The 27,084-nt window shown below is 45.4% G+C and overlaps 1 protein-coding gene across 6 annotated transcripts in view; it reads right to left on the bottom strand.

Moving 5' to 3' along the window:
• Window positions 1-422: 422 nt before the first annotated feature.
• epc1a (enhancer of polycomb 1a) overlaps window positions 423-27,084 on the bottom strand; it is a 35,175-nt gene continuing 8,513 nt past the window's right edge. For 3 of the 6 annotated variants that reach the window (XM_076290256.1, XM_076290259.1, XM_076290257.1), the window contains 13 exons: window positions 9,691-9,850; window positions 7,876-8,021; window positions 7,081-7,287; window positions 6,526-6,674; window positions 6,079-6,235; window positions 5,464-5,622; window positions 5,141-5,230; window positions 4,786-4,931; window positions 3,971-4,395; window positions 3,390-3,490; window positions 2,944-3,079; window positions 2,249-2,597; window positions 423-1,909 (listed from right to left, as the gene is read on the bottom strand). In XM_076290256.1, the coding sequence (XP_076146371.1) occupies window positions 1,840-1,909; window positions 2,249-2,597; window positions 2,944-3,079; window positions 3,390-3,490; window positions 3,971-4,395; window positions 4,786-4,931; window positions 5,141-5,230; window positions 5,464-5,622; window positions 6,079-6,235; window positions 6,526-6,674; window positions 7,081-7,287; window positions 7,876-8,021; window positions 9,691-9,790 (2,235 nt within the window). In that variant the 5' untranslated portion in view covers window positions 9,791-9,850 and the 3' untranslated portion in view covers window positions 423-1,839. Of the gene's footprint in view, window positions 1,910-2,248; window positions 2,598-2,943; window positions 3,080-3,389; window positions 3,491-3,970; window positions 4,396-4,785; window positions 4,932-5,140; window positions 5,231-5,463; window positions 5,623-6,078; window positions 6,236-6,525; window positions 6,675-7,080; window positions 7,288-7,875; window positions 8,022-9,690; window positions 9,851-19,424; window positions 20,626-21,425; window positions 22,234-25,840; window positions 26,285-27,084 lie in introns of those variants that run through there. The other 3 variants (XM_076290254.1, XM_076290255.1, XM_076290258.1) reach the window with 3 other exon arrangements.

Genomic DNA, 27,084 nt, shown 5'->3' with positions numbered 1-27,084 from the left:
CACAGATTTTCAGTCATGTGTACACACAACCATCTCGAGAAGTTTATCATTCAGCTCATACACTCAGATTCACATAATTTAATACACTCATCAAACACGAGATCTCTTAATTATAACTCAATAACTCAAACACATCCATCGCACCATTTAACACACACACACACACACACACACACACACACACACACACACACAGTTCAGCATGCCTTATACAAATGACCCACAGACACTGTAGTGTTTCACATATATGGACCTGGGCTTTATTGTCTGATTCACGTGAGTACTCACATTTTTTATTTATTTCATTTCATTCAGTTCTTTATTTTTTCTTCTTTTTTTTTTTTAAATTTCCTCTGCAGACTCTTGATAAACTCTCTCGTCTGTCGGGGGAGGGGGCGGGGGCGGGGGGGGGGGGGGGGGGGTTGGCCAGCGGGCGCCTCTCGAGGCAGCGGCACTGAGGCTACGCCTGGGCAGCCGTGCCAACTGCCTACCTCTTCACAGAAGAGACCAGATGCCGCTCCCGCGCCTGGGAGCCTGTGTGAACGTGTGGGGGTGGGGTGAGGGGCAGTGTGTGAGTGTGTGTGTCTCTCTGTGTGGGGGTGGGGTGGGGGGCAGTGTGTGAGTGTGTCTCTCTCTCTCTGTGTGGGGGGAGGTAAGGTGTTTCAATAGAGGAGTGTGGTGTGTGGGTGTGTATGTATGTGCCCTTTGTTTAGGGGTGGTGGCAAGTGTGATTACGTCGGCGCGCGTGTGTGTGCGCGCACGTGTGTGTGTGTGTGTGTGTGTGTGTGTGTGTGTAGGAATAAGGGAGCCGTGAGACTGGAATGATGACTGCAGGATCTGTGAGGATTCCCCCACCTCCACCCAACCCACCTACACTCACACATACTCCCAACCAAAGTGGAGGGGTGGGGGAGAAGTGTGTTGCTTTAGCACAAAACATCCAAACATTACATGAACAAACAGAACCAGTAGAAAAATAGCCTCTTGTTTACAGACAGAGAGGGGGAGACGAGTGTGTGTGGTGGTCTGAATGTCGAGCAGCTGAGGAAGAGGAAGAGGGAGTGGAGGAGAGAAGGGTTTGGTGACAGCAGTGCTGAGATGAGCAAAGTGCAGGAGATGGAAACCTCCCCCTCAGATACACACGTACGTACATCAGGCGCACACACACACGCACGCACCAAACACACACACACACACACACACACACACACACGGGAGTGAGGGCTTAACAGAGAATACAAAAAAAAGTTACAAAAAACAAATCAAAATAAAAAATAAAACTGTAAACACGCACAATAAATAAAACAGCAGGGTTGGCACCATGCCGGTGGCTTCTAGCTCACTCTCCAACACCCCCCTCTCTCAACACCCCTGCCCTGCCCTGCCCCCGGGCCCCCCCGCCCCCACACACCCCCTCCATCTGGTTTTGCCTTTTTTTTCTTTTTCATTTTTTCTTTTTAAATGTTGATTCCCAAGTGCAAAACATCACAAATGAACAGTTCTGTATTCAAGTAACTTATATACAGGGAGTCCGGACACAGTTCCTGTACAGTGGATGCTCTTATCGTAAGGTCTGCAAAGGCGTGAAGTTTGTATAAAAAAAGAAACAGAAGATAAGAGGGGGGGGGGGGGGGGGGGGGGGTAGGTTTGGTGATCCAAACACAAATTAAAAAAAAAAAAAAAACGGCGAAGAGATGAGTTGTTGCTGTCCAGTCCGCGGCCGTTGCCGTGGAGACCCGCCGTGGGCTGTCCCTTTGCATCCCCGGTTGGTGATTGGTGCACAGCACCCGTTGATGGACAGGCGGAGAGGCGGCTAGGCCCCTCCCCTTACTGGACTCACTACGTCACCTCCATGGCCACTGTGGTCTCCGACAAGCTGTTCAGAGACTTCTCCTGCTCGTGGTTCTCCCTACACACACACAAACACACACACACACACACAGAGAGAGAGAGAGGGGAAACTTTTACACAATGTCCATCTACGCAACATCTAGACACATCTGCACTGGTATGTAAATGGAAGCAGATGCAAATATGGCTGCTGCCTTGTCCAGCTGTAGACAGCCTATAGGAAAACCAACTGTCTGGACCTACAATATATTCCCTACGGGAAGAGTTCAAATGCTTATTTGATCGTGGCTAATTAACAAAGGCTAGGCTACTACGATGGCAAAAACGTGTACAGAGTACAAGAGTACAAGAGCATAAAAGGTGTGTGTGTGTGTTCGTTCATTCGTTCGTTCCTCACCTGGGCACCAGGTCCATGTTGCTGGTTGTCGTGGCCACCTTGGGGATCTGACAGTTGTTGTTGAGCTTGAGGGTGGCGGGGCTGACGCCGAGGCTCCTGGGTAGGTGTCGCGCGCTCAGTCCCGAGATGGGCGGTGCCGGCATGCTCAGCCGCAGGTTGTTGCCAATCAGCAGGGGAGGCGCAGAGTTTGTGGGGTTGCCGTGGTTACCCAGAGCCAGGTGGGCGTTGGGGGCGTGGGCAGAGTTGCTGTTGGGGGTCGAGGAGGCGGAGGAAGGGGTCATCGACGAGGAGACCGTTGTGGTCGACGGGCTGGAGGCGTTGGTGGGGAGGAGTAAGCCCTTGTACACACCTACAGAGAGGTCAGGAGAGACACACACACACACACACACACACACATCATGAATGTACACATCTCTCTACTGAAGGACTGCACTACAAAGAAACCTCAACCATTACTGAAGATGGGCTATCTGAGGGAACGCACGCATCTCTACTAAAGGACAGCACTGTGTGCTGCACATTTGCATGGTGTTGTGGACCTGTATGTATGACTGTATGTAGGAGTCCCTCCTATCCTGTGTGTGTGTCTCTCTCTCCCTTTCAGTGTGCATGTCCCTCTATGATTATGCATTTGTGTATCCCGTGTGTGTGTGTGTGTGTGTGTGTGTGCGCGCAAGTGTGCATTGATTCCTCACCTGAGGGCTGCAGGACTCCGTTGACCCCTCCCCCTCCACTGCCCTCCTCTTTGACCTTGAGGGTGAGCAGCTGGTCGGCAGTCATCAGAGCCGAAGCCGCAAACTGGGCACCAGCAGAGTCCAGCATCTGAACAATCTGCCAACACACACAATGTTACACACACACGCACGTCATAGCACTGAAATCCACAGAGACTACATTCAACGCCAGCTACACTGGCAGGGTCCAGCATCTGAACAATCTGCCAATATAACTAACACACACACCATTGCAATGCACCTACAAGACCTTCTCACACACAGCACTGAAATCCACAGAGACTATAAACTCATTGCCAGACAACACACTGACTGAAAACAGAAGACCCATCATTTGTAATAGGAGACACAGGAAACACACACACACACACACACACACACACACAGAGACATACACACACGCTTACCTGTGTGGGGGTCACCGTCTGGTTGGCTTGCTGCTCCAGCTGCTCTTTCTGCATGAGGGCCAGATGCTCCTGATGCTGCTGGAACTGCTCTGCTGTAACCACTGCACACACACACACACACACACACACACACACACACACACACAGTATGGTTATTCAGAGTGTAAACTTCAAGCAACAGATAGAATAGCGACGTCTAGCATACTCGCACAACCGAAATAAGAGTGCCGGGAGTTTCACACAATTTCATGGTTGGCAAGACTTTACAATTATGACCAACCAAAATGAGCAGGCAGACACACACACACTAGCCATTTTCATCCTTACTGAAAGTGTGGGCAGAAAACACACAAATAGTGAAGCCACCATCTTCAAAAACAAACAAACACTCACAGCACAGTCACTCAACCTCACAGACCCAAAACATACAGCAAGACACATGCATCTGTAGTGTGTGTGTGTGTGTGTGTGTGTGTGTGTGTGTGTGTGTGTGCGCATGCACACACAGACACTCCAAGCCACCCATCCCCACCCTGCCCTCACACACTCCTGTAGTGCTTGTGTGTGTGTTCGAAACTCACTGATTAACGGTGTGATGCGGCCCTGGGCAGCGCCGGCTCCTGCTCGGCCAATCCCGCGTAGCGGCCGGCGGGCTGCTGTGGCGGCCGATTGGCTGGCGGTGTGCGTCCGCGGGCGGAAGTGCCTCCAGCGGCTCGTCCTGATGTTCAGCAGCACCTGCCGCAGCTCGTGGGCCAGCGAGCGCGACTGCGGCGACGACGATGACGATGACGAGGTGGTGGTGGTGGTGGTGTGTGTGTCTGTGTTTGTGTGTGTATCGGCGGCAGCGGGGTCTCCCCGCCGGTCCGCGGGGTGTGTGTCCATGTCCGTGTGTGTGGGTGCATCTGAGGTACTGGCGGAGTGCAAGGGGGAGAGGTCCGGTTCCGACATGGAGTCCAGTCTGTGGAACACGCTGTCCAGATCCGAGGAAGCCCGATCCAACAGAATCCTAAACACACACAGAGGGCACGAGTGAGACAGCACACACACACACACACACACACACACTCTAACTGCCAGTTCAATAAACACTGTGTAGGTAGTGTCTCAGTATTAATGAGTTTATATGTACACCAGATGCACACCATACGTTGTGTTTAGATAAAGGATATCCGGTTTAAACGCAAATATTAGTGTATGTGAGTGTAGGCATTCATTTGTGATACATGACCTGCATATATATGCACACATTCGCCTGTACAGAGGAGTATCTGTGGTGTGTATGTGCGTGTGTGTGTGTGTGGTGTGTGTGTGTGTGGTGTGTGTGTGTGTGGTGTGTGCGGTGTGTGTCTGGTGTGTGTGTGTACGTGTGTGTGTGTGTGTGCGCGTGCACACTGACCTGCCCCCTCGTCCGAGGCGTCGGCGTGCCAGGCCCAGGCAGTGCAGGGGCTTGTTGAGGGAGGTGAGGGAGTAGCGGAAACGTGGGTCGCCCGAGCCGCCCTCCTCTGGCACAGTCCAGGGCCAGCTCCCACTCTCCGACCGCGCCTAACACACACACACACACCGTCAGCAGAGGAGGGGTGAAAATGTGTGAAAATAAGAGTAATCTGCAGGAAGTGACTGGGTGTGTGGAAACATAGGTGTTAATCAACAAATTTGAAAAAAATAAAATAAAAAAAAAATAAAAAAAAACCTGACAAGAGCATTGACAGTGTGAGAGTGTGTGTGTTAATTTCTGTGTCTGCTTGACTCACAGCATGATATACGCAGCCAGCCTTCCTCCTGAAGGCATACACTCCGTCTGGATCGTTCTCCTCCTCTGCCTCTGACGAACCTGAGTGGATCTAGAAAACACACACACAGTCAGTATAACACTTTAGAAAGCTCAACACACACAGTCGGTCAGTATCACATTTCAGACACCTCAACACACACAGTCGATCAGAATCACACTTCAGAAACCTCAACCGTGTCTGAGAAAGTTATTTAAAATGCATCGTCTGGCTGTCCCCCTCTCTCTCTCTGTGTGTGTGTGTGTGTGTGTGTGTGTGTGTGTGTGTGTGTGTGTGTGGTGTACCTGAGTGTAGGGCTCGTCGTCGGAGCTGGGGAAGTCGTACTGGTTGAGGTCTTTGGGGTTGAAGATGGCGGGGCCGCTGTGCTGGGAGGCGGAGAGGGCTGGAGGCTTCTGCTTCTTCTCATATTTCCTCTTAGTGCGGACCACCTCCGTCTTCTCCGGCTGGGAGGGAGGGGGGGAGAGAGAGAGAGAGAGAGAGAGAGAGAGAGAGAAAGGAAAGAAGTGACAGGAGCACACAAAAGAGAGGGGGCGATGGGAAGAAAGAGGGAAGACGAGACAAAGATGGGACGACAGTGAGAAAGAGAGACAGAGAGAAGGAGGGAGGGAGAGAGAGACGTACAGAGAGAGAGAGAGAGAGAGAGAGAGAGAGAGAGAGAGAGAGAGAGATAGAGAGAGAGATAGAGAAAGAGAGAGGAGAATCATTAGAACAAAGACAAAGATCTGAGGAATTCAATTTGCTTTGATCTTCACTGAAGTCCCCTATGGACCGCCTTTACATGCCAATACAATGTGAGGGTCGAACATGCAGGTGTTATATAAGACACACACGCACATATGTGTGTGTCTATGCATCTCAATGTCCAAGAGTGTGTGCGTGTGCGTGTCTGAAGGGTGTACCTTGCTGCGGTAGTCCTTAAGCTCCAGGTGGTCGTGGTGGCGTAGCTGGCCGCTGGAGGGGATGGGCAGCAGGGGCAGGCTGTAGACGGGCTTCACCAGAGCCCGCTGGGCCAGAGCCTCCGCCATCACGTCCGCACCAAAGTCGGGCGTACCGTTCCTGCACCACACAAGAGACGACACAGAGGTCAACATTCAGCTTACTGGCAGAGAGGAGAGTGGGTGGTGTAGTCTCCTAAATATCATAATCTTTACTAGAACAGGCTCGTCTCAAGATAAGCATCTCTTTAAGCAACAGACCTGGCCAAGAATGGCAGGATACTAGCAACTACGTAGAAAAAAAGAAAAGCTATCTACATTATCAATTTGGGTATATGTATATATAATGTCCACAAGTTGAGCTTATATGGAAATGTGTGTGTGTGTGTGGTGTGTGTGTGTGGTGTGTACCTCTTCTCGACTATCTCCAGTGTGAGGCTGAGCAGCTCCCTCTTGCTGCGTTCGCGTCTCTTGATCATCTCCAGGATGGACACGGCACGACTCAAGTCTCTCCTCAGCTTCAGCATCTTCTCGTACGACGCCTCGTCGTTCTTACGGTTCTACACACAGAGTTACCAGGTTAGTTCAGGTTCTATTTATCCATTTACCCCGAGGGTTAGGAACCACAGACCACTGATGTGGCACTGAAAAGTACGACGCGTAAATTGGCGGTTGCAGACATACGAAATGTACCAACCCCTCTAACATTTTCCGATATTAACACACAAGTTATGAGGCAACAGTGTACCTGTTCTTATGGTCATGAAAATCAAACTAGGACAAAATATATTTGTGTTAAAGAAAAAATTATAAAAAGTGTGTGTGTGTGACATACGAAACCCCTACAACCCCTCTAATGTTTTCCACTATTAACACAGTTATGAGGTGAGTGTGTATGTATGTATGTGTGTGTGTGTGTGTGTGTGTGTGTGTATATATATATATATATATGTATGTATGGCTCACCTTGCGCGTCTGCATCTTCTCCGTGCGACGGCGGAAGGCCACGTAGGGGTCGTTGGTGCTGGAGCCATCCCGCTTCTCCTGCTTGACGGTGGGGATGAGCGAGCCACTGGAGCAGCTACGCCGCTTGCGGCTCCAGTACTCGTACACCTCCTGGATGAGCACGTCGTCCTCCTTCAGCAGCAACTTGGCCTCCTGCAGAGTCACCAGCTACGGGGGGAAGGGAGAGAAAATTTACATTTACATTTCATTAATTTAGCAGATGCTTTCATCCAAGCCGACTTGCATGTGTTAGTTATAATACAGGGGGTTGTTCCTGGAGGATCTCGGGGCTTAAGTGTCTTAACTTCTCAGGCTACTGCATGCTAGCCCTGCTACTTAGCCACTACGCTACCACCACCACAAAATATGTTTAAATCAGAGCCAGCCGAGCCCACATATGCTGAGAAGGGGAGCTGAGGCCAATCTAATGTCTGAGTAGGCAAACTCATCAGCTATGGCTTCATAATTTACCTCTCTGGTGCCCATGTATGCACCTCCATATGTGTACAAACACACACACAGCAAATCTAGACTATACTAAGTAGACACCTGGCTAACCCGGGTAACATTGGGCATAACCGCTGTTCTCGAAGGGAACACTATGCTGAGAGATAAGGAGATAAGCGGTTACTTCTGAAGTTAACCATGTAGGCCAGTGACCTTGTTTCGTTGTATGCCCCTCTTGTGCTCACATTTGCACCTCCATATTGCAAACGTGTGTAAGCGCACACTTACAAGGAGCGGATCTGCACCCACCTGTTGGCCACTGCCCTTCTCCAGCCGCTCAATCATCTCCTCAAACTGCATGGCTCCGATCTCCATCTGCTTCTGCAGCTGCAGCATGCACGCCTCGTCCTCCGAGTCCAGGTCGTAGTCCGGCTGCTCCGCATCCAAGCTGAAGGCTGGGCCACACACACACATGCAGTTGGTTACACAAAGTGTCACACACACACACACACGTGCAGGGACATGCACTAGCACCCACACACACACAAGCTTACAATTACACACTTCTTAGGCCAACACTGTTTGCATATGGGCAGAATCAATCCATACCCAGGCATATGCACGTTACTATCTTTCAGTCACTCACTAACCGAAAAACTAAACACGTGACAACGACCATCATCTCTGATATTAGCTGGGAGAAGCTAGCCTGGTCCCCTGTAATGTCCAAGTGAACAACCCCAGACAGGCCTAAGCTGAACTACCGCTGGAGGGCCAAAGCTGACTGATAACTTACATTTACATTTATTCATTTAGCAGACACATTTATCCAAAGGAACTTATGTGAATTACACAACAAGGCCCATTGGCCCCAGAGCATCTTGGGTTAAGTGTCTTGATCAAGGGCACAGCGGTGGAAGCCGGGAATTGAAACCCACAACTTTTTAGGGTACTGCATGCTAGCCCAGCTCCTTAGCCTCTAGCCTCTAATTCACCATCCAGTGAATGCATGCAGGTTTCATCCTGTGCAGTCTGCTGGTCTTTGCTACTAAGTGAATGCATGTGGGTTTTTACTGAAGGGATTAGCAGTGTCTCAGCAGCGACACGGAAGAGACACAGAGGTGCTGGACAAAGACCTATTGGCTCATCATCTTCTCTCTTCAAATTATGCACCAGATCAGATAGGCTAAACCAAAATCAAGTCAAGAATCAAATTACTTGCCTACATACAGCTGTATCCCATCAGTAAGGACATGATCTGAATGAGATAGCCCATCTTACGCATTGGCGCACGTGCACACACACACACACACACACACACACACGTGGCTTATGAAATCAACTTTTTTCCAAAGCATCTCTTGAAGAGAGATTTCTATCCCTCTGAGGACTCCTGAAGGTGTACCGTTACACCAGTAGAGACGGGAATGTTGGAAAATGAACGTTCTAAAGAATATCTGGGTTCATTGAATTTGTAGAATTCGTAGAGAATTCATAGAATTTTAAAACCTTGAATTGTTGCGGAATGGAATGTTATGTTAGAATGTTCAAAAACCCACACCTTTAAGGGTTAACCCCCCCGCCCCACTCTCTCTGTTCCACTGTCTGACAGGCTCTCTGCAACTGGAGCAGACAGAGTACATCAGCTCAGCTCCCCTGGGTGACAGCGACACACACACACACACACACACACACGACAGCCGGAGTGTGTGCGTAGGAGCACACATAAATGGTCTTGGACAGCGGCATCTCATCATATCACAGCCCTTGTAAACATACCTTTGGCTTTCACACACACTTGACCTTACAAACAAACACACCCCAACAAATGCATGTTTATGCAACGATTAATTAACCATCCTAACCACATTCCACATTTAGGAGCCAACAAAGCTGCCTCTACAAATAGCACAGACACCTAAAAACCTGCTCATCACCCATCTCGTCATCTGAGACCTCAAATTCCAGGGGCACCCAAGCGCACACACGCACACGCGCACGCGCACACGCACATGCACACAGGATGGCACCTAATATTGCAGCTATAATTCCAATCTCTCTAGGACCTCAAACTCCAGGGGCACACAAGGCAAACACTCTCACACACACACAGGCAGTACTCACGCTGGATGTGGATGAGCTGCTTTGGCATCTTGAAGTCCCCAGGGTAGAGCGACTCGTAGTAGGGGATGTTGCTCTCCGCCTCGGGCACGGGGATCACCATGCTGTCCCTCTTCTCCCCATACACCTGCTGAGCCGAGATAGCCCGCTGGAGATGGTGTTCCTATGGCAACCAAACACACACACACACACGTTAGACAAGGTGCATACATACACGTAAGCACATAGACACAGATAGACAAGTAGATATGTATGCAGCAAACATTAAAACACCATTGCAATCTAAATACTTGATCTAGATGAAAAATAGGGACTCATACAACAGTCATAACAGAGTGCAGAAGTACAGGAGACGCTTTGCGATCGTAATGTGATCAGATCGGGTCAGACTAGATTCTGAAGCTACAATATGATTGGCAGGGTTTCCCGCAGCACTTTGCAGTCAAGGCGGCCGCCTTAGCAAAACCAGTCTGCCGCCTTAACTACGTCGTCAAAAAAAAAAAAAACAGTGACCAACGCCAATCTCCCTTCTCCGCAGAACGCATTAAAAAATAAGAAGAAACGTGTCATGAATCGAAAAATAATCAGATTTTATAATCTTTACATATGTGATATGCCTCCGAATCAGAGCTAGTGAGCGGAGCTGAGCGGTGCAAATATCTCGCTCCTTGTTCTCAAGAATCAGTCAAATCGCGAACAGCCACAGCTCCGTTTAATTGTCAGGTGTGATGAAATGTGTTCATATTCCACTTTTTATGTCAAACGTTGCAGGCCTATGGAAAGGTTTAGTTGTAGGGTTGTCCAATGATCAAGTTGTTGCTTCAATTTGTGTTTTAATTAATGCAACGCACCGATGCTGGGTTCATCCGTTTGGCGCAAGTTTAAAATATTTAGCCGACTGCGTGATGTCTTTTTTCGTTCTTTTGGCAATTAATCCCGACTGACCCCTTTATTTAACGTTGCCAAGCTTGTTTGTTGTTGCACTATCAGTGTTGCAGTCTTTTAAAATAAATGTTCTGAGTGAATTATATTGCTGTTGCTTTTAGTTCTTTGGGACGCTAAATTGACCTGACGCGAATTTGACCGGAGAAGCGGCCGAGTAAACAGCCACCTGCTCTCAGCACAGTGTTGACTTGCGCGTCTAATCGGACGGGCCTAGGCCCGTCCAGACCCATCCGTGCCTACGCTTATGCTTTCTAAATTATTTAGCTAACTCCATCCCCATCAACGAACTTAGGCTATATGGACAATATCTTTCAAATTTAACGGTCTTGGTTTTATTAGTGGGCATGCCTCAGACTCGTGGTGTGAGCGGTATGGGAGCGGAACAGAGCGGCCACTCCGGCCTCTAAATTAAAAAGCGTTCCGCGCTCAAATTCCATCCATATTACACAAAACTATAAAATGATCTAAACTTCATTCACTCTCGGTGTATAGATCAGGACAGACTTGCGGAACAGGCTGCAGGTCAACAGTCTGACAGCCTGCATGAAGATAAGCATTAATGGTCCAATACTAAAACAGTGCAATTACCAAAGGGCCCTTGAAATGATCTTTTTAAAGCCAAGGAGGATGGCTTGTAACAATGCTAGTTGTCAGCTCTGCCATAAGTAGTGACTGATCACATTTGCACATTCTGTTGTTTTGCACTCTCTTTTGCACTTGTTCTATAATAATAAATAAAATTGCACAAATTACACAAATATTTTGAAATATTTGTATACTGTTGTATAGTTTGTTTGGTGTTGCTGGTTATTTATTTAAAAATGTAGTGTTTAATAAATAATTGTTAAATATACAGAGTCTGTAGTGTATCGCACAAACAAGACGCCAACACCCACACCCCCCCACCAACGGCAACCGATACAAGAACACCCCCCCCCCGGATGGCAACCGATACAAGACCCCCCCCCCCCCGAGACCACGACCTACCACCTTGACTAACATTTCCTGCGGGAAACCCTGATTGGATCTACAGCAGATGTATGCAAGGAGCTCAAATTAGAGAATCTTGCGTGACGCACAAAAAAACACGTGGACATCGAATACGCATCAATACAGCATGAACGAAAGCAGATGGGATCGTTTCTACACCAGACACTGACTAATTTCGCACAAAGAGTGAACGGAAACGAACATTCACTTCATCATTATAAGTTTCAGTATAGATTGTGTGACTGAATCAGACAGCCTGCCATCATCAGCAAGAGAGCCCATTGCTAGAATTCAGATGAAATTCACGATACTGCACAGTTTCAATTTCACATTAACGTGGGTTGACAAACCTCACTAGGTTTCATATGGTTGGCATACTCAAAAACCACACAGTCTTTACCGAAATAACAGACCACAGACTTGCTTTATCGCAGTATGCCACAGCATAGGCTCACCAAACTAGAATCCATGTGTATCACTGCTAGTCTAGTTCCGGGGCTACGTCAGATTTGTTATCACTGGAAGCAATCTCTCACACAGCCAACAGAGCGGTTGAGAACAGTTTAACTATCATTTTACTACAGCACTTTCCCCCTGTCGTCAGTTTTAGTAGTTCCAGTGTCTTTACAGTGGGGTAATTCAGGTTGGCATCCGGATGCAAGGTGGCTATGTACCCTGTGGGGAAAGCACCCTTCAGTGGAACATAACCTACTGTGGATGAGTTAAAGGGAGGCACCACCACCATCACCACCACCGGTTATAGGGGCTGTAACTGACTATTCATAGTCAACCATTTTCTCAATCAATCCGTATAGTTGTTTAACTGACAATGTCAGTAAATGCTGAAAAGCATTGAACGGTGTTCCCCAAAGCCCAAGATTTTCTCCATCATTGAAGAGAAAATATCGAAGCTAAAGAAGCTGTAATCAGTCAGGCCTTTTTCTTAATAAATTATCAATTTACCAAGATGGTTGGCTATTCATTTAATAGATGACAACTAGGCTATTCGATAAATTGATTGGAGCCATATCAATGATACACTCCTTCCTGTAGACGGAATGGGAGGCATAGAAATGGTGGCCGACTTAAAGTTTCACTTTTGTTGTGTACTCTGTGTGCTAGGCCCCCCGACCTGCACGGGAAAACGCACGTCACACGCCGAAAGGGGACAACAGCCGTAGGTCAGAGATTAACAGACATAGGCCAACCCATTTCTTATGTGTGCTGTAACGATATAATAAACAAGTTACACAATATGACTGGCTTGAGTAAAACCTTGGAGGGTTGAACCAGCTATCCAGTCCAAGAGAAGCACACAAGAGAGAAACTGAGCCCGATTTTATTTAAATGGGAGTGTGTATGGAATCAATGTGAGATTAGCTCTGTGTGTGTGTGTGTGTGTTTTCAGTTTCATAACTCTGAAGGTTGCATCAGATCATTTTGTGTCAATCGCCTAGTTAAACCATGAGCATGATCACTAACAATGCAAACAGATGTGGTGCCAGTAGATGGCCCTGTAGGCTACAACATTCAGTTCTGCCGCGCCCAAACAATGAATGCTGCTTTCCAGTAGTCTTGTAAATCATCGTACACTCACCCGTACAACATGTACCAATGAGTGGCTTTAGGAACGCCTTTCTCTCAAGCCACGAGGGGCCTTAGCAGGAGGCTAGTCATTGTTATTGTTTTGTGCTACATGTAGCCTCTAGCTAAACGGCTGGAAAACAAATTGTTACATTGTATTGCAGGCACAGTGCAATGCATGAATTGGTGAACGGATTGAAGCAGCAATGTAATCTAGTGTGTAAGAGCATTACATCAACTTTAACATGACCAACACAGTACATATGCAAAAAAAATCTCAACTATAGGCGCAGCCATGTTTGTTGTAAGGTCGTACGTCCACCTCGGGGTACCCTCAAGTACTCCGAGGTAAAGTGGGCGTGCCTGCCCAAAATGCCGCAAGAAAGCTGGGTAATTTACACTTTCCAACTCGGGCGGCGGATTTACGGACATCTCGAAAGCAGCCGTAATTTCCTTGAATTTCCTTGTAATCTAGTAATGACGTGTTAGCGAGCTTGTGTAACAACAAATAAGAGACCAGAAACCGCCAAGTGCCAATGGTGTGTATGTGTGTTGATGGGAGAGCTCGGTGCCACTCAGGCATGTTAAGGGAAGTCACTATACATCTTGGGGGGGTGGGGGATTACTCCAGCTATCTGTCTGTGCATGAACATGATGCAAAAAAATCAGCTTGATGCATAATCAACGTGACGGGTAGAGGGCCATGGACGACACAAAGAATAGCATAGCCACAAGTCAAGTCACGTTTATTTTTTATAAGTATATTTTTTGGCCTTTTTATGCCTTTAATGACAGGACAGTGGGGAATGACAGGAAGCGAGTGGGAGAGAGAGTCGGGTGGGATCCGGAAAGGACCACGGGGCGGGAATCGAACCCGGGTCAGTGGCATACAGTACAGGTGCCCCAGCCAGTTGCGCCATGGCCGGGGCAAAGTCACGTTTATTTATATAGAACACTTAAACGCAATACAATTGACCCCAAGGTGCTCAGTTAGGCTACTAAACGCACAAGTTCTTGCAGATTGCATAATGTGGAGATTGCAGGAGAGGTGGAGCAGTGGTGGTGATGACCATTTCTGAACCTGCTGTTGCAAGTCTGTGTCTGCTAAATACCCATCTTTACCTCACATATTCCTTCTAGCCTTCTAGCCACCGCTGTCAGTGACCCTGAAGCAAACAGCATTACCTCAGCTGAGGACCTCCCCAACATACTGATACTGGTGAGCTGCAGGAATGGTTTAGGTATTCTAATGACACAATGCCCTGTAATATTTGTAGAGAAGTCGTTAGTGACACAAGGGAGCCATTTTTTGCCATCAACTGGTTTGTAATGAAAGTTGAGGCTATCAAGGACCACACAAGCTCACAATACCACAGTGGATGTTCTTGTACCACAAACTGTGCGATAAGATAACTAGCCCATTCATACCCATACTGAAAGTAAAACTTAGTCTGGCTTTGACCAGACCAAGCTCAATCTTTTGAGATTGAACATTGGCCTGGGGAGTCCGCTATGTATTTTCTACTGCAGAAGAGGCGTGATCAACTGGCCTAGTTCAAATGACTACGCAATTGGATAGTCATTCACCAATCTGACCAACGAACCGGGTGACGTTTGCAGAGCGACGCAAAAACTCCAGGCTCTCCCGCTATAGTCATCGTTTTAAACCTGCCCATAGTGCGCCAGGTGGATAAGCCAGCTTGTGATGGGTCCCCGGCAAAAATGTTACGTTAGAAGCAGAAAAAGATGCACCAGCCTGAGTTGCAAGGCGAAAAAGAAATCGCCGGCAGATCAGGCTGGGTTCACCCAACCTAAATAAAACTATACAGGAGCACACTGAAACGGAGCTTGAAAATGACACACAATGGTAATACATTACTGATGCATGACCTACAACTTATTAAATGAAAATCATTGTTGAATTTTAAGTTAATTTTGCTCTCTGTAAGGAACAGTTGCCCCCAGTCATTCACACTCCCACTCAGCAGGCTAAAACTGGCTAACCCCCCCCGTAGGGATGTAATGACTCTACTCAAGCAATGCAGACCTAGCCTAATTGGCTATTTTATCATAGTCTACTGGTTGGACTGTTCAGTTTCCCCAGGTGTGTTTAACTTTCAAAGTCATAGGCCTACTTTTATTCCTTGGGACAGGCCCTTTTCAGTCTGGGAATAAGATAAGAATTAAGTAGTCAACTTCAATGCAATAGTTTTGAACGAATGTGCGCAGCCTGCTAATCACGCTAGCAGGATTTAATAGCAATTTAGCAACAGTCCTTGCTTGCAAGATTGTGAACGTTTGGTTATCGTAAATAAATGTGCATGCTGAGGAGGGGTGTGTCCGTTGAGTCAGAGACAGGGGCAAGTAAAGGAGATGCTGTGTAAGGTAGGCTACTCTTATCTTTGGAAAAGTTGCACATAGCTCTAAATATTTATTTATGCACAACGTAGTTGCATCGTGATTAATTTTCTTCTCCACAGGTTTTTAGCCGATTCACGGTGCATTGTTACATCCCTAGTCAATACAGAGAGAGTGAAAGCGTGTGCCAGCTAAGTTGTGACCTTCTCTAGAATATCTTCTGGCAGTGTGCCAGCATTCTGTGTGTGTGTTTGTGCATGTCTTGTTTCTGTGGAAAAGGTGCTTAGTCTGTGAATGAGGTAATCTTAATCTTAGGGCAAAACTCTTGGAGTTTTGAGCGCAATCAGCCCCCTTGAAAACACACACTCACAAATCACCCAGCTGAAAAGTTGAAATGTGTGTTTTTGCTTAGGCTAGACTGCATCTGTGTCAACATGTCTATCCCTGCCTGCAGTACATGTTTCCCATGCCAAGGGGAGGTCAAAGCCAACCCCAATACTATGAATGATTTAACAGGCATAAACCGTCTGTTAAAGAGAAAATCTGTAGTAGATTGTCATTAACGCAGGACAATATGAACCAACAATGATCTAGGTGCCGGAAGAAAACTACATCAATAATATATTGCCATTGCACACTGCTTTCTCCCAAACTGCCCGTGCACACACACACACACACACACGCACCATATCTAATCATAATCCCAACAATACACAAAGAATACAGACCATAGTTTGTTGCAAAAACATATAGCCTACCCTATTCTGGCAGTCAGACAGACAGGCAGACATTCTAGTGGATTCAGCCATTGTACTGTTAGATTAATCTTTCATTAGTGCAGTGGCTTCATTCATATCAAATATTAACCAGCTGCCTTCACTACACCACATCAACCCCGACTAAACGTCTACATAAGTGTATTTCTGCACTGCTGCTGCACTGCCTACTCAGGCCAGTGTGTGTTGGGATGGGCAACGTTGACTTGAAACTAAATCACGATTCATCAAATGTTATGTCATTATGATATAAAGGACAGCCTGAAATATAGTACAATTCACCATCTTCACATCATCTTACAGTGGGATGAAACGATGAATCACAAGTCATGATATAAACGACATACGTGTGAAGACTCAAAGACGAAATTAAATGGTTAAGATGAAAAAAGACTCACAATGCTCTTTTTAAACAACGAAGGGCGTAATCTACTTTTGATTTCCCTTGTTCAACATCGTACATCACATTCAGTTGTCAGTTCAGACTAAACAAGAGGCATTGTAGGCGATTTTGAAATTGAGGAAACGATCAGATCTAAGCTTAAGTAAGTGGTGTGGCAGCATTTTGGCTTTCCTGTAATGACATGAAAACCGTGAGATAACGACAGACAAGACAAAAACAAAATATTGTGCAAATAGTGCAAGAGGCTGATGACCTACAAAATTACCACAAGCAACATTTTTCAGACTGTCAAACAGCTCAATTTACAATGCTGCACTGCCTGAGTGACAATTGTAAGAGGACAATCCACGCTGACAAATGGGTCTGCAACTCCGCTCACCCCAACACAGCTTAAGGGCCATTGTGGTCATGATGCGGATATGAGGCCAATTTCAGTGGTTGCAAATGAAGGCTTTGGGCTGCTGGTCCACACACTGGACCAAACTGTTCTCAGATGCCTGCTGCTAACTGCACAGAGTTACAAATTCTGAATCAGTCTTTTAATTACGCTACCTTGTGTCTCGTGTTGTCTTTAGTTTTAAATGATTTTACCTTGTGTTTTATACACATCCGTCCCAACAGAAAGCTGGATCTCCAAGGTGACCAAAAGTTACCATCACAACTCATGTGATGGCCCCAAACACTATTAAAAAAGTAAAGCAACTCTTCTTCTTCAGTGGTTAAACTCTGCAGTTAGCCGTACTTTTTCACGTTCTGCATGCGAACGGCCCTGTGCTCACGTTGCAACACATACACACATGCCATCAGCTAGGCCCATCAGAAACATGTCTGTGCCTTAAGTTATCAGACATTTTAGGGGATGTCAATACTGTAGTCTAATTGTCTTTTTTTTTCAAATCGTAAGACGTTAAGTGTTAGCCCGCGCATGAACTCAGGTACAGTGCCTGAACACTCAACCCTGTAGTATCGTGGGATAGCAAAATCAAATCATGGTGAGAAATTCCACCCGTACGCCTAGATCATGGACGATACGATATGGCAGATCCCTAGCCAGGAGACCAGAACAGAAGACATCGGGGAGAGCATCACCAACACCACCCCTCCCTTCTTCCACAGATACAGGTTCCACAGGCCCGTATGGACACCGGTCCTCCACGCTGGTACATTTTGTTCAACTCAACCTACTTTACTCAACACCGAATCGGTCCCTTCTAAATTAGAATCTTCATTTAGGACTGATACACAAACCACAAATAACCTAGTAAGTCCCCAGATACTTTTTAAAGTCCCCCCCCCCCCCCACAGATTCTATGGAATGTTTTTTGTGCCAAAATTAAATAAATAAAATATGAAATCAATAAATGAAATATGAAATAAATAATTAAAAGTTGAAATAAATAAATGAAATAAATAAATAAAAGATTAAATAAAAAGTGAAATAAAATAAATGTTAAATAAATAAATAAATAAATAAAAGATTAAATGTAAAAACCATATATACATTGACATTTACATTCCATATGCACGGTCTTGCAATGTGCCATGAAATAAATAAATACGTCAGTCACCCATCAAGGCGGGACCTAGCCGCTGATTTGTTGCTGCCTGAAAAAAAAAAAATCTAACTTTGTAAGCATGACTGGCTGATCAGAATAAAGTCATTGATAGAAGCTAAAAGCTAGTGCTGCTAACAGCCATAACGTAGGCATTTTCATTCAGAAAGATTGTGTGTTCTATGTTGCTAACTCTTGGCTGTGAGTTATCAGGACGTAAAAGCATAGCATCTAGTGCTGTCAAAAATCCTTGTCGGCTGCTGAGTTATACCCTCATATTGAGAACTATAACGTCTCTGGAAAGTTGTGGACACTGCTTGGGCAATGTAGCAAGCTGGCACCGACACTCACATAATAAGAGTTCACGGCATGGGCATCTCAAGCTTTATTGTTTATGTATCATATAACAAATGAGGTGAATTCAGCTCAAGTGAAGTTAACTGGGACGTCTGGGTACCCTACTATAAATAGAAGCAATAGCAAAGTCGTTTGCCATAGATAGAAGTTCGCTTTCTGTAGATGTCGATAACTAGCTAACGCTTGTGCTAACTGTTAGCGCTAGCTCTAGATGTGCACATAGCATGTCTATCAACCCTCAGACACAGCAAACAGACCCATCAAATGACAGAACGCTTTCACGCCTGATATCTTCCCAAAAGTATGAATTTAGAATTAAATCCTTGTTGTTGTATGTTTCGTGAGTTATGATACAAGTCTGAGCTATGTCCTTAGTCCAGTGTGGTTCACAGGTAGCAAGCCAGTACAGTCTGACTCAGAGCTGGATCACTTCGTGTTATTTCAGGCAGCAATCAGTGGTTAGGTCCCGCCTTGATGGGTGACTGACGTATTTATTTATTTCATGGCACATTGCATGACCGTGCATATGGAATGTAAATGTCAATGTATATATGGTTTTTACATTTAATCTTTTATTTATTTATTCATTTAACATTTATTTTATTTAACTTTCTATTTATTTATTTAATCTTTTATTTATTTATTTCAACTTTTAATTATTTATTTCATATTTCATTTATTTATTTAATCTTGTCACAAAAAACATTCCATTACTACAATTATTAATTAATACACTACTGCACGAACAACAGAAAAGGAAAACCAACTCACTAGTAGGTAACCATGCTAGTGTGTTAAAATGGCAGTCAGACCTAGATGAAAATGGGAGATTAACAAACTGAAGCAAAAAAGCAAGTCAATTAGGTACTTCAGTTATTTAGGCCTAGCACATTCACACAGTAGCCTTACATTAAAGCAAGCCAATGCTGTTGCAGCTGTTACTCTACAGCAGGGGTTCTCAACGCTTTTGGTTCCAAGGACCCCTTTTGGGGGAGATGATTTTCCAAGGACCCCCTCATAACCGTAACAATTAAGCATGCCATTCTCTGAAGTTGTTGCCAGGTCCACTATCCCATGTTTTTTGGCAGATGTGCAACTTCGTCTTTTGTCAGTTTTGGATTTTGCATCACTTGACAACATGGACTGACTCAAACATATCTAAACATTTATCAGCTAGCTGGCTAACAAATAAGCCAAGCTAAGCAGTAGTAGGAATGGTTCTTCATGACCTAAGTGAAGTTAAATGTGGGTAAATGGACACAATTTGCTTGTTTTGTGGGTGAAAAGGGGCATCATCTGTAGATGTTAATTTTTAAAATGATAAAACTCAACTTTATAATTTCAAGCAAATTATTTTGCGGACCCCCTGGCTATGGGTCGCGGACCCCACTTTGAGAACCACTGCTCTACAGGATTAATTGCTGTAAAAAGCATTAGTTGCAGTAAAGCTGGCATTATAGACAACCTAATCAAAAATGTTTCAGCTTGCTCGGAGCAAAGCATTCCACTGTATGTCCTCTGTCTGACACAGAGTACTAGTGGATGGGCTCAACCTTCAGACACGAGCAATCTGAAAACAGACGGCACAAGGCGAAACTAGTTCACAGTTCATTTAGCGTGTTCGCATTAGCACAAAAGTGCTGAGTCAGTCTTCTGAGACCACATGAGATGTCCAAATGGATCAAAAGGGGAAAACCTTCTGCAACAGCTGCTTGAAACTTCACGGTGCAACAACAACGTCATAAACAGCACTGCCTTTTAAACAAACAAACTATTTAGCCTACTCTGTCCAGATAAAAACTAGCATTGGCACATTATTAGGTCAATATAGATCATTAGTCTGGTGACCGGGGGCATTGTGTGCTTGTAACGCAAACCCCTTCAGACTGATCATGGACGTCACCATAATAAATGCCATCAGCCGATGATGTTTTGAGCCAGGTCAGAAGAACTCCATGATCTATACAAAGGCTGATGACCTGATAAGACTAATCTTTCCACATTCTAGCAGAGAGGAATAAACTGCCTTATCCTCCTCTTTATTCCTAAATTAACAAATGTAAGGATTAATGAATCTACACACGATCACAGATAACGAACATCACACTCTGGACTACACGATTGCGGTCACTTACTCGCTTAAAAATCAGACAGACAGACATCAAAGCAAAACAGTTTTCCTCTGAATTGGGCAGTTTGTGTACAGTATTAAAGTAAGGGCACACTGAGAAGTCGTTACAAACCCACAGGCAAACTGGGAAAATGTTGACATGACACTAAGCTGCACACTGGCAACAAACCCAGTTGCAATGGCACCTCTAATTCTCAGTACAAGCTTGTCTACATGATAAACACTGCTCAACAGACACCCAGAACTGCTTGCACTCAAACAAACACACACATTCACCACACACACACACAAACCATTACTGTCAAATTAAACACACAAATTCACCTCCTTAGTCTGTCAACACACACACACACCTCCTTTACTGTCATTAAACATCTCCACATTTAAAACAGAACAATAGGCTAATTACCAAACTGGGTTTTTGTGTCTTTCTAAATAAAAAAATAAAATAATAAAACAAATTGACTTTTGCAGCGACCAGAATAACAATGACATGAATTATTAGTGAATATTTTTCTGAGCTTCCAAAAACAGGGAAGTGAATTTATTTATTGTCAGTCAATATATTTCAGTACAATACCAAATAGCTTGGCAAGAATCAGACTTGTGCATTCATGAAATAAGTCACTTGTCAACCATACCATTCACAGACTGAAGGTAGCTGAAGGTCTCTGGTTGAATGTAGCCTTGTGAGAGTTGTGAAGCAGTTTATGGAATTGAAGAATTTAACAAAATATAGGTTAGGTTTTCAAACATATATTAAAGTGTACTTTTTTGTAATTAGGATGAAGTGCTTTGTAGTGTCTGAATGTGCAGAAATTCAAAAGTGAACATCCATTGAAAATTTAGTTTAGCTGTACCCTGGAGTTCTCGTGAGAGGTAAATTTGAATTTACTCAGCAAGTGACTCTGGCGACGAGTAATGATGCTCATAACCTATGCCCATTAAACCGAGCTGCACCAATCACATCAATGTATCTGATATAGGCGGCCAGAGGCAAGCTAAACAGATGACGACAGAGCTGCGACGTTGATGTCCGGAAATGTTAATCTTTCGGATTGGGTTTGTTCCTCCAGGCTAATTTAGCTGTTCAAAACGCCACAAGTGGTCAACTAGCTGGTTTGCTTAATTTGTTGAGGAAACATTTCACAGGAAATTGTGGAATTTTGAGACTACAAAGTTCAACAAAGTACATTGTTTCCCTTCACACAAAAGTATGTGCACTTCAAACAAGCAGCTTCTCAACGCATGCATTACATAGCCTACACAGAACTGAACTGCAACAAAAAATCTGTGTAATTGATTGACATGTCACACTGTACAGCCTGGTGTGTAATCAATTGACATGTCACACTGTACAGCCTGGTGAGTTCAGATGGACTCAGGAGACCACCGACATACTAAATTCAACAAGCTACAGACTAAACTAAAAAGCATAGTACTCGCTATGTAAACTATTTCACTGACACAACTTGCTTTCATACAGAATACATACAGACTGAACACCACACACACACACACACACACAGAGGTCAGTGGGTCAGGAGTCAATTATCACATACAGCCTATTTACACAAATCCCTTGGGAGCATTACATCACACACACGGAGGAAGGAGACAAGGCCTCTCTGGGACCTCTGAGCATCTGTTCTGTTCTACACACACACACAACAGCCAGAGAAACAAACCGTAAGCACCAAAATCCTCCCTCCAACACCACTGCAGCTTTTGACCCATCAAAACACCATATCTCCATCATCCAAAGTAACGCTTCATTGCTCTACCGAAAACATCCATAATCACTCCATCATCTTCAGTCCTGTGCTGCGGACTCTCCTCAATCACCTGTCCTCCGCATCATCGTCTCCTCCTCCATCATAAATCCACATCTGGCACCTCAGCAGTACTTCAACTACAGCCTGAGCTGAGCGTCTCCATAGCGATGGCATTCCCATCCATCCTCCCGTTAGTGACAGCGGCGTTCCGAGTGGCCTCATGAATACTCCTCACAGCAGCAGCCCCACTCACGTGACGTAGTGCCTGGTGTGTGTGTGTGTGTGTGTGTGTGTAAAAAAGGTTCATACCAGGCCATCTCTCTCTGTGCATCGAGGGCAGGAGAACAATATGAAGGACGAGTGGGGTACAACATGGCCCCGCATGCGGAGACGGCTCTTAGAATCTTGCACTTTTAAAGTTTGTGTAAATGTGCGAGGGAAATAAACAGAAAGAAAACAGAAAAATCATGCAACTATACTGGCAGCAATAGCTCAGTCAAGATTCGTTCTAAAATCACAACCTGGTTTGTGTGTAGCATCTCTATGGTACAGCACCTTGTAGGATTTGGACGAAGTAGAGCAATTATACACCAAATCATAGCTCTAAGGCTATACCACACACACGTAAACACAAACTACATCAAGTGTGGCTACTTTCACACATACATTACACAGACAGAAACTGCCAAGCTGACTCACTAACTGATTCACAGAAGAGCCTACATAACCAGTCACACTGCTGCTGTGGAAGAACAACGTAATCAGACACCCACTCAACAAACTACCGTGCAGACAGATAAATCAAGAGTGGCCACCAGAAGACATCCAACATGTAATCAAGGCTCCATCACAATATAGGACCTTCAGCATATACCAGCCCTGTGTGTGCGCGCGTGTCCTCTTGGGATAAGGAATCACAGCCTGCATGTGGGATAATTAAACCTTCATTATAAGCCTCATAATTAACACACTGGCTTCACGTCAGACGGGACACTTAACGAGCTCATTAATATTCCTCCTCTATGCAAATGAGGACTGAGCTCCTCCATGCGCGAGGTGATTCAAAGTGAAGAAACTTCACCACAGTCACCTAGACCTACTAACACACAAACATGCACACACCCACCCACACACACACAGACACACACACACACAGAACTGTACAAACTTCAGATCGGAAATGGCGGCAACGACTGCTGTAATTGTTAAGTCCCAGAGCTGACTGACTTGCTAAGTCACACCCGTGGAGCCAATTACTCAGCAAACACATGGCTCTCACACACACACACACACACACACACACACACCAAACCCAGCTCAAATATCTTTTCTCCATCTCACAGATGAACACAGCCCTCATGGGAAACATGCCATTCAGGTTTGGTTGAGACACAGCCTCAAACCTGTTTTACAGGCAGTGTACTCAGACTACAGTAAACAACAAAGTACAGCCAACCCCACACAGAAACAAGGAAGTCCATTAATTTGCAGGTTTGAAATGGGAGCACTGCTCAAACAATGTCTTGGCAAATGATTCATCCAAGATAATGAATACTGGAAGAGACATGCAGATAGGCTAGTTAATGTGAGATTGCTCCAATTACACAGGAGCTCACTCTCCCTCCTTCCTTAATGCAAGCACCGCACACACACACACACACACACACAATCCTGCAGCCCATCTGAAAAGTTCCAGTACACTCCAGTAAAGACCAAACCACCCCTTCAACAGAATTCAAATACAGTGTATCCATACAGCAACAGCAGATAACAAAAAACGTGTGTGCCAAGGCTTCTTCTTGACAGCCTAGTGCAACAATCTAGTTCTGCAAACTCTATGCACAAACCCTCAAACTCCTGTTGCAACAGCACACATTAGGTGCTGAATGATGTACAAGCACTACCTGAGGTTGACATCTGGACACACACACACACACACATCAGTGTCTGAAAGCTGACATTCTTCCAGTCCCAGGCATGTCTCTACCAGAAGTGCCTCGCGGGCAGTCGGGCTACTAGGGCTAAACAAGTAAACAAGATCTAAGCAGAGTAGCCTGTGTTTATCGTGCTATTTAGTTTAGATGAGCATTCATATCAGCATTTTTAAAGCTAGGCACACAGTTTAGAAGCGCTGACGTTACCGGTTAAGTACCGGCAAAGTGCATTCCGCAGGAAACGTGTGGATCCCTAACATAAACTGACATTTTTGTTTCAAATATTTACAACTAATAGCACGATACATATAAAGACTGTAAGAACATTGCTTGCGGCTGAGGAAATACTATGTTCTGATGACACGTGCGCCCAGCCCGGGGGCTTTCAACAGTCTTGTAACAGGGCGCCCGCCTACACATTGACGAGACATTCAATCATGAAGCTTGGTCAAAAACAGAGGTAACAAAAAAAAAAAAATCTCCCGATGGCTCATTGAGAATACTCAACGGAGGTATTTGTGCATGATTACGTAAACGTCAACATTGCATCTGCATCAGGAGACTCCCTGGCAAGCTCGACTTCAGGAATATTCATGTAGCGTAACGTTAACGCCAGTGCAATGCAAAATGCATGTAGAAGCATGTTCTAGCCTGCTGTGCTCACCAACAGAGAGAACAGGACATTGACACCACATATACTAACGTATGCCATCAAATGTTAGCGCTAGGGTTATCGTTACCGGCGAAACATTAACAACTGGAAGATGCCTGCCCATGTAACGTTACGGTTAACCATTAAGAGTCTGAAGATTTAAGCTGATAAGATTGCAACAAGTCAAACACGTCGCTTGCAGTGAAATTTTACTGGAATGTCACTTTGTAGTAGCAGGGAAAAGACAAACAGCCGTTTGTGTGTAAGGACCTAGTACCAACATAATTCCTGTGCACATATCGTGATGGCCATCACAGACCCAGCTTCGCCCTCTGCTGTCGAATCTCAATACCTGCAGCGTTAACAGGCCCATCCCAAGCACAGAGAAAGTCAACAAAATGGCGGATTGAGGCAAAGTCACGTGACTCCTTTGTGCATTGCAAACCAATTATTGACAAAACAACCCGACACAACCCAACTCTTGCACTCGAAATAGAACAAATATAACCTTATACATTAAATATTTGCACAAATTTCGACGGAGCACGAATATTACTTCGCATACTACCGTGTTCAAGAAAAACAGAAATGGCGGCCATTTTGTGCAAGCTTGCGCAGGCAAGATAGGGGCGCCCGCCTTACGAAGAAAACATGGCGAAATTACAAAATGCCATATCTGAAACCATAAAACATACCGATTCCTCCTCCTTTTCCATCCCCGTCGGCATCTGCGGTACCGCTCGGTTAATTGAGGCATATTCGTGCAGGTCTGGCAAGTCCTCGCAGCGGAAGACGGGTAGTGGCTTGGTAGCGTCCAGCGCCCGTGCCCGAAACGACAATTTACTCATTTTTTATAATGAAAGGTGCAGCATATATCTATCCGATCCCCTACGAATCACAACTGTACAAATGTTAGTTCTCATTGATGGAACTGTGGCGTTCTCCAGGAGTCAACCGTTCGATTGGTTACAAAATATGGGTATGGCGAGAAGAACGGAGCCGGGAAGGCCCGGATCTTGGTCGCTCTCTCTCGGTCTCTTTTTTTCCGTAGCTCCGCTCCCTCTCCCTGGTTCAATACGCCATGGCCAACATGGCGGACATTAAAAACTCTTTAACTCTGCGTTCGCTTCTAGCGGCCCAACCCCCGATCACACACCAGCCATTCCCACAAGGTTTAGCACGCGTGCGCGTCCGAGCCGCCCGCAGGGAAGGAGGCGGGGGTAACGGAGTACGCTTCTTCTTGCGTCTCTTTCCCACCCACGATGACACCAAAGGCACTCCGCGTCAGCCGCAAACCAAACGCCTTGCATCCATGATTTTCTCCATCGCTCTTGCTAGTCAATCCATCAAGAGCTGACGCATTTATAATTAATTTCATGCCACTGCTAGTACAACTGACAAGGATCGTCCAGCAGTTTGGACAAAACGATTTTCAAATGAATTTCTCCAGCCATAGAAGTCGTGACCATCTCAGCCTACGCGGTCTGAAATAACGTTAATGCTTTAAATAACATACAGTTATCACGAAACGTATGGTTTTAACCAAATTTGCAGACTGCAAAATAGCAGTGACATGCATATTTAACTATACTGATACACATTATGTCACTGAGCAGGCATTTTCACATTAAAGATCACCTTTATTTCAAAACTCGTCCACTACAATATCGAAGGCCACAACATAATCATTCTCCCAAGGAGCAGTGACGGGATATGTTGACACACATCGCCCTCCTGTGGCTGTCGAGTGCAACATGAATCCTGTCTACATTTGCAAAATTGTGGCACATTAACCAACCAGATTACACACAGCATTTAAAATTAGTGACCAGTGTTGGCAAAGTGATGGCAGTGGAAAAGGGCCTACAATCTAAGAGCACAGGAGAGGAGAGGTGTCTGGATGTAGCGATTAGCCCTTTTAATGTCACCACAGAGGCAG

This window comes from Alosa pseudoharengus, unplaced genomic scaffold (assembly GCF_046254945.1).
Source record: "Alosa pseudoharengus isolate Yale_2024_CS ecotype anadromous, Long Island Sound unplaced genomic scaffold, YU_APseudo_1.1 YU_APseudo_1.1_scf_18, whole genome shotgun sequence".
Classification (NCBI taxonomy): domain Eukaryota; kingdom Metazoa; phylum Chordata; class Actinopteri; order Clupeiformes; family Clupeidae; genus Alosa; species Alosa pseudoharengus.
This window is presented reverse-complemented; position numbering and strand designations above follow the sequence as displayed.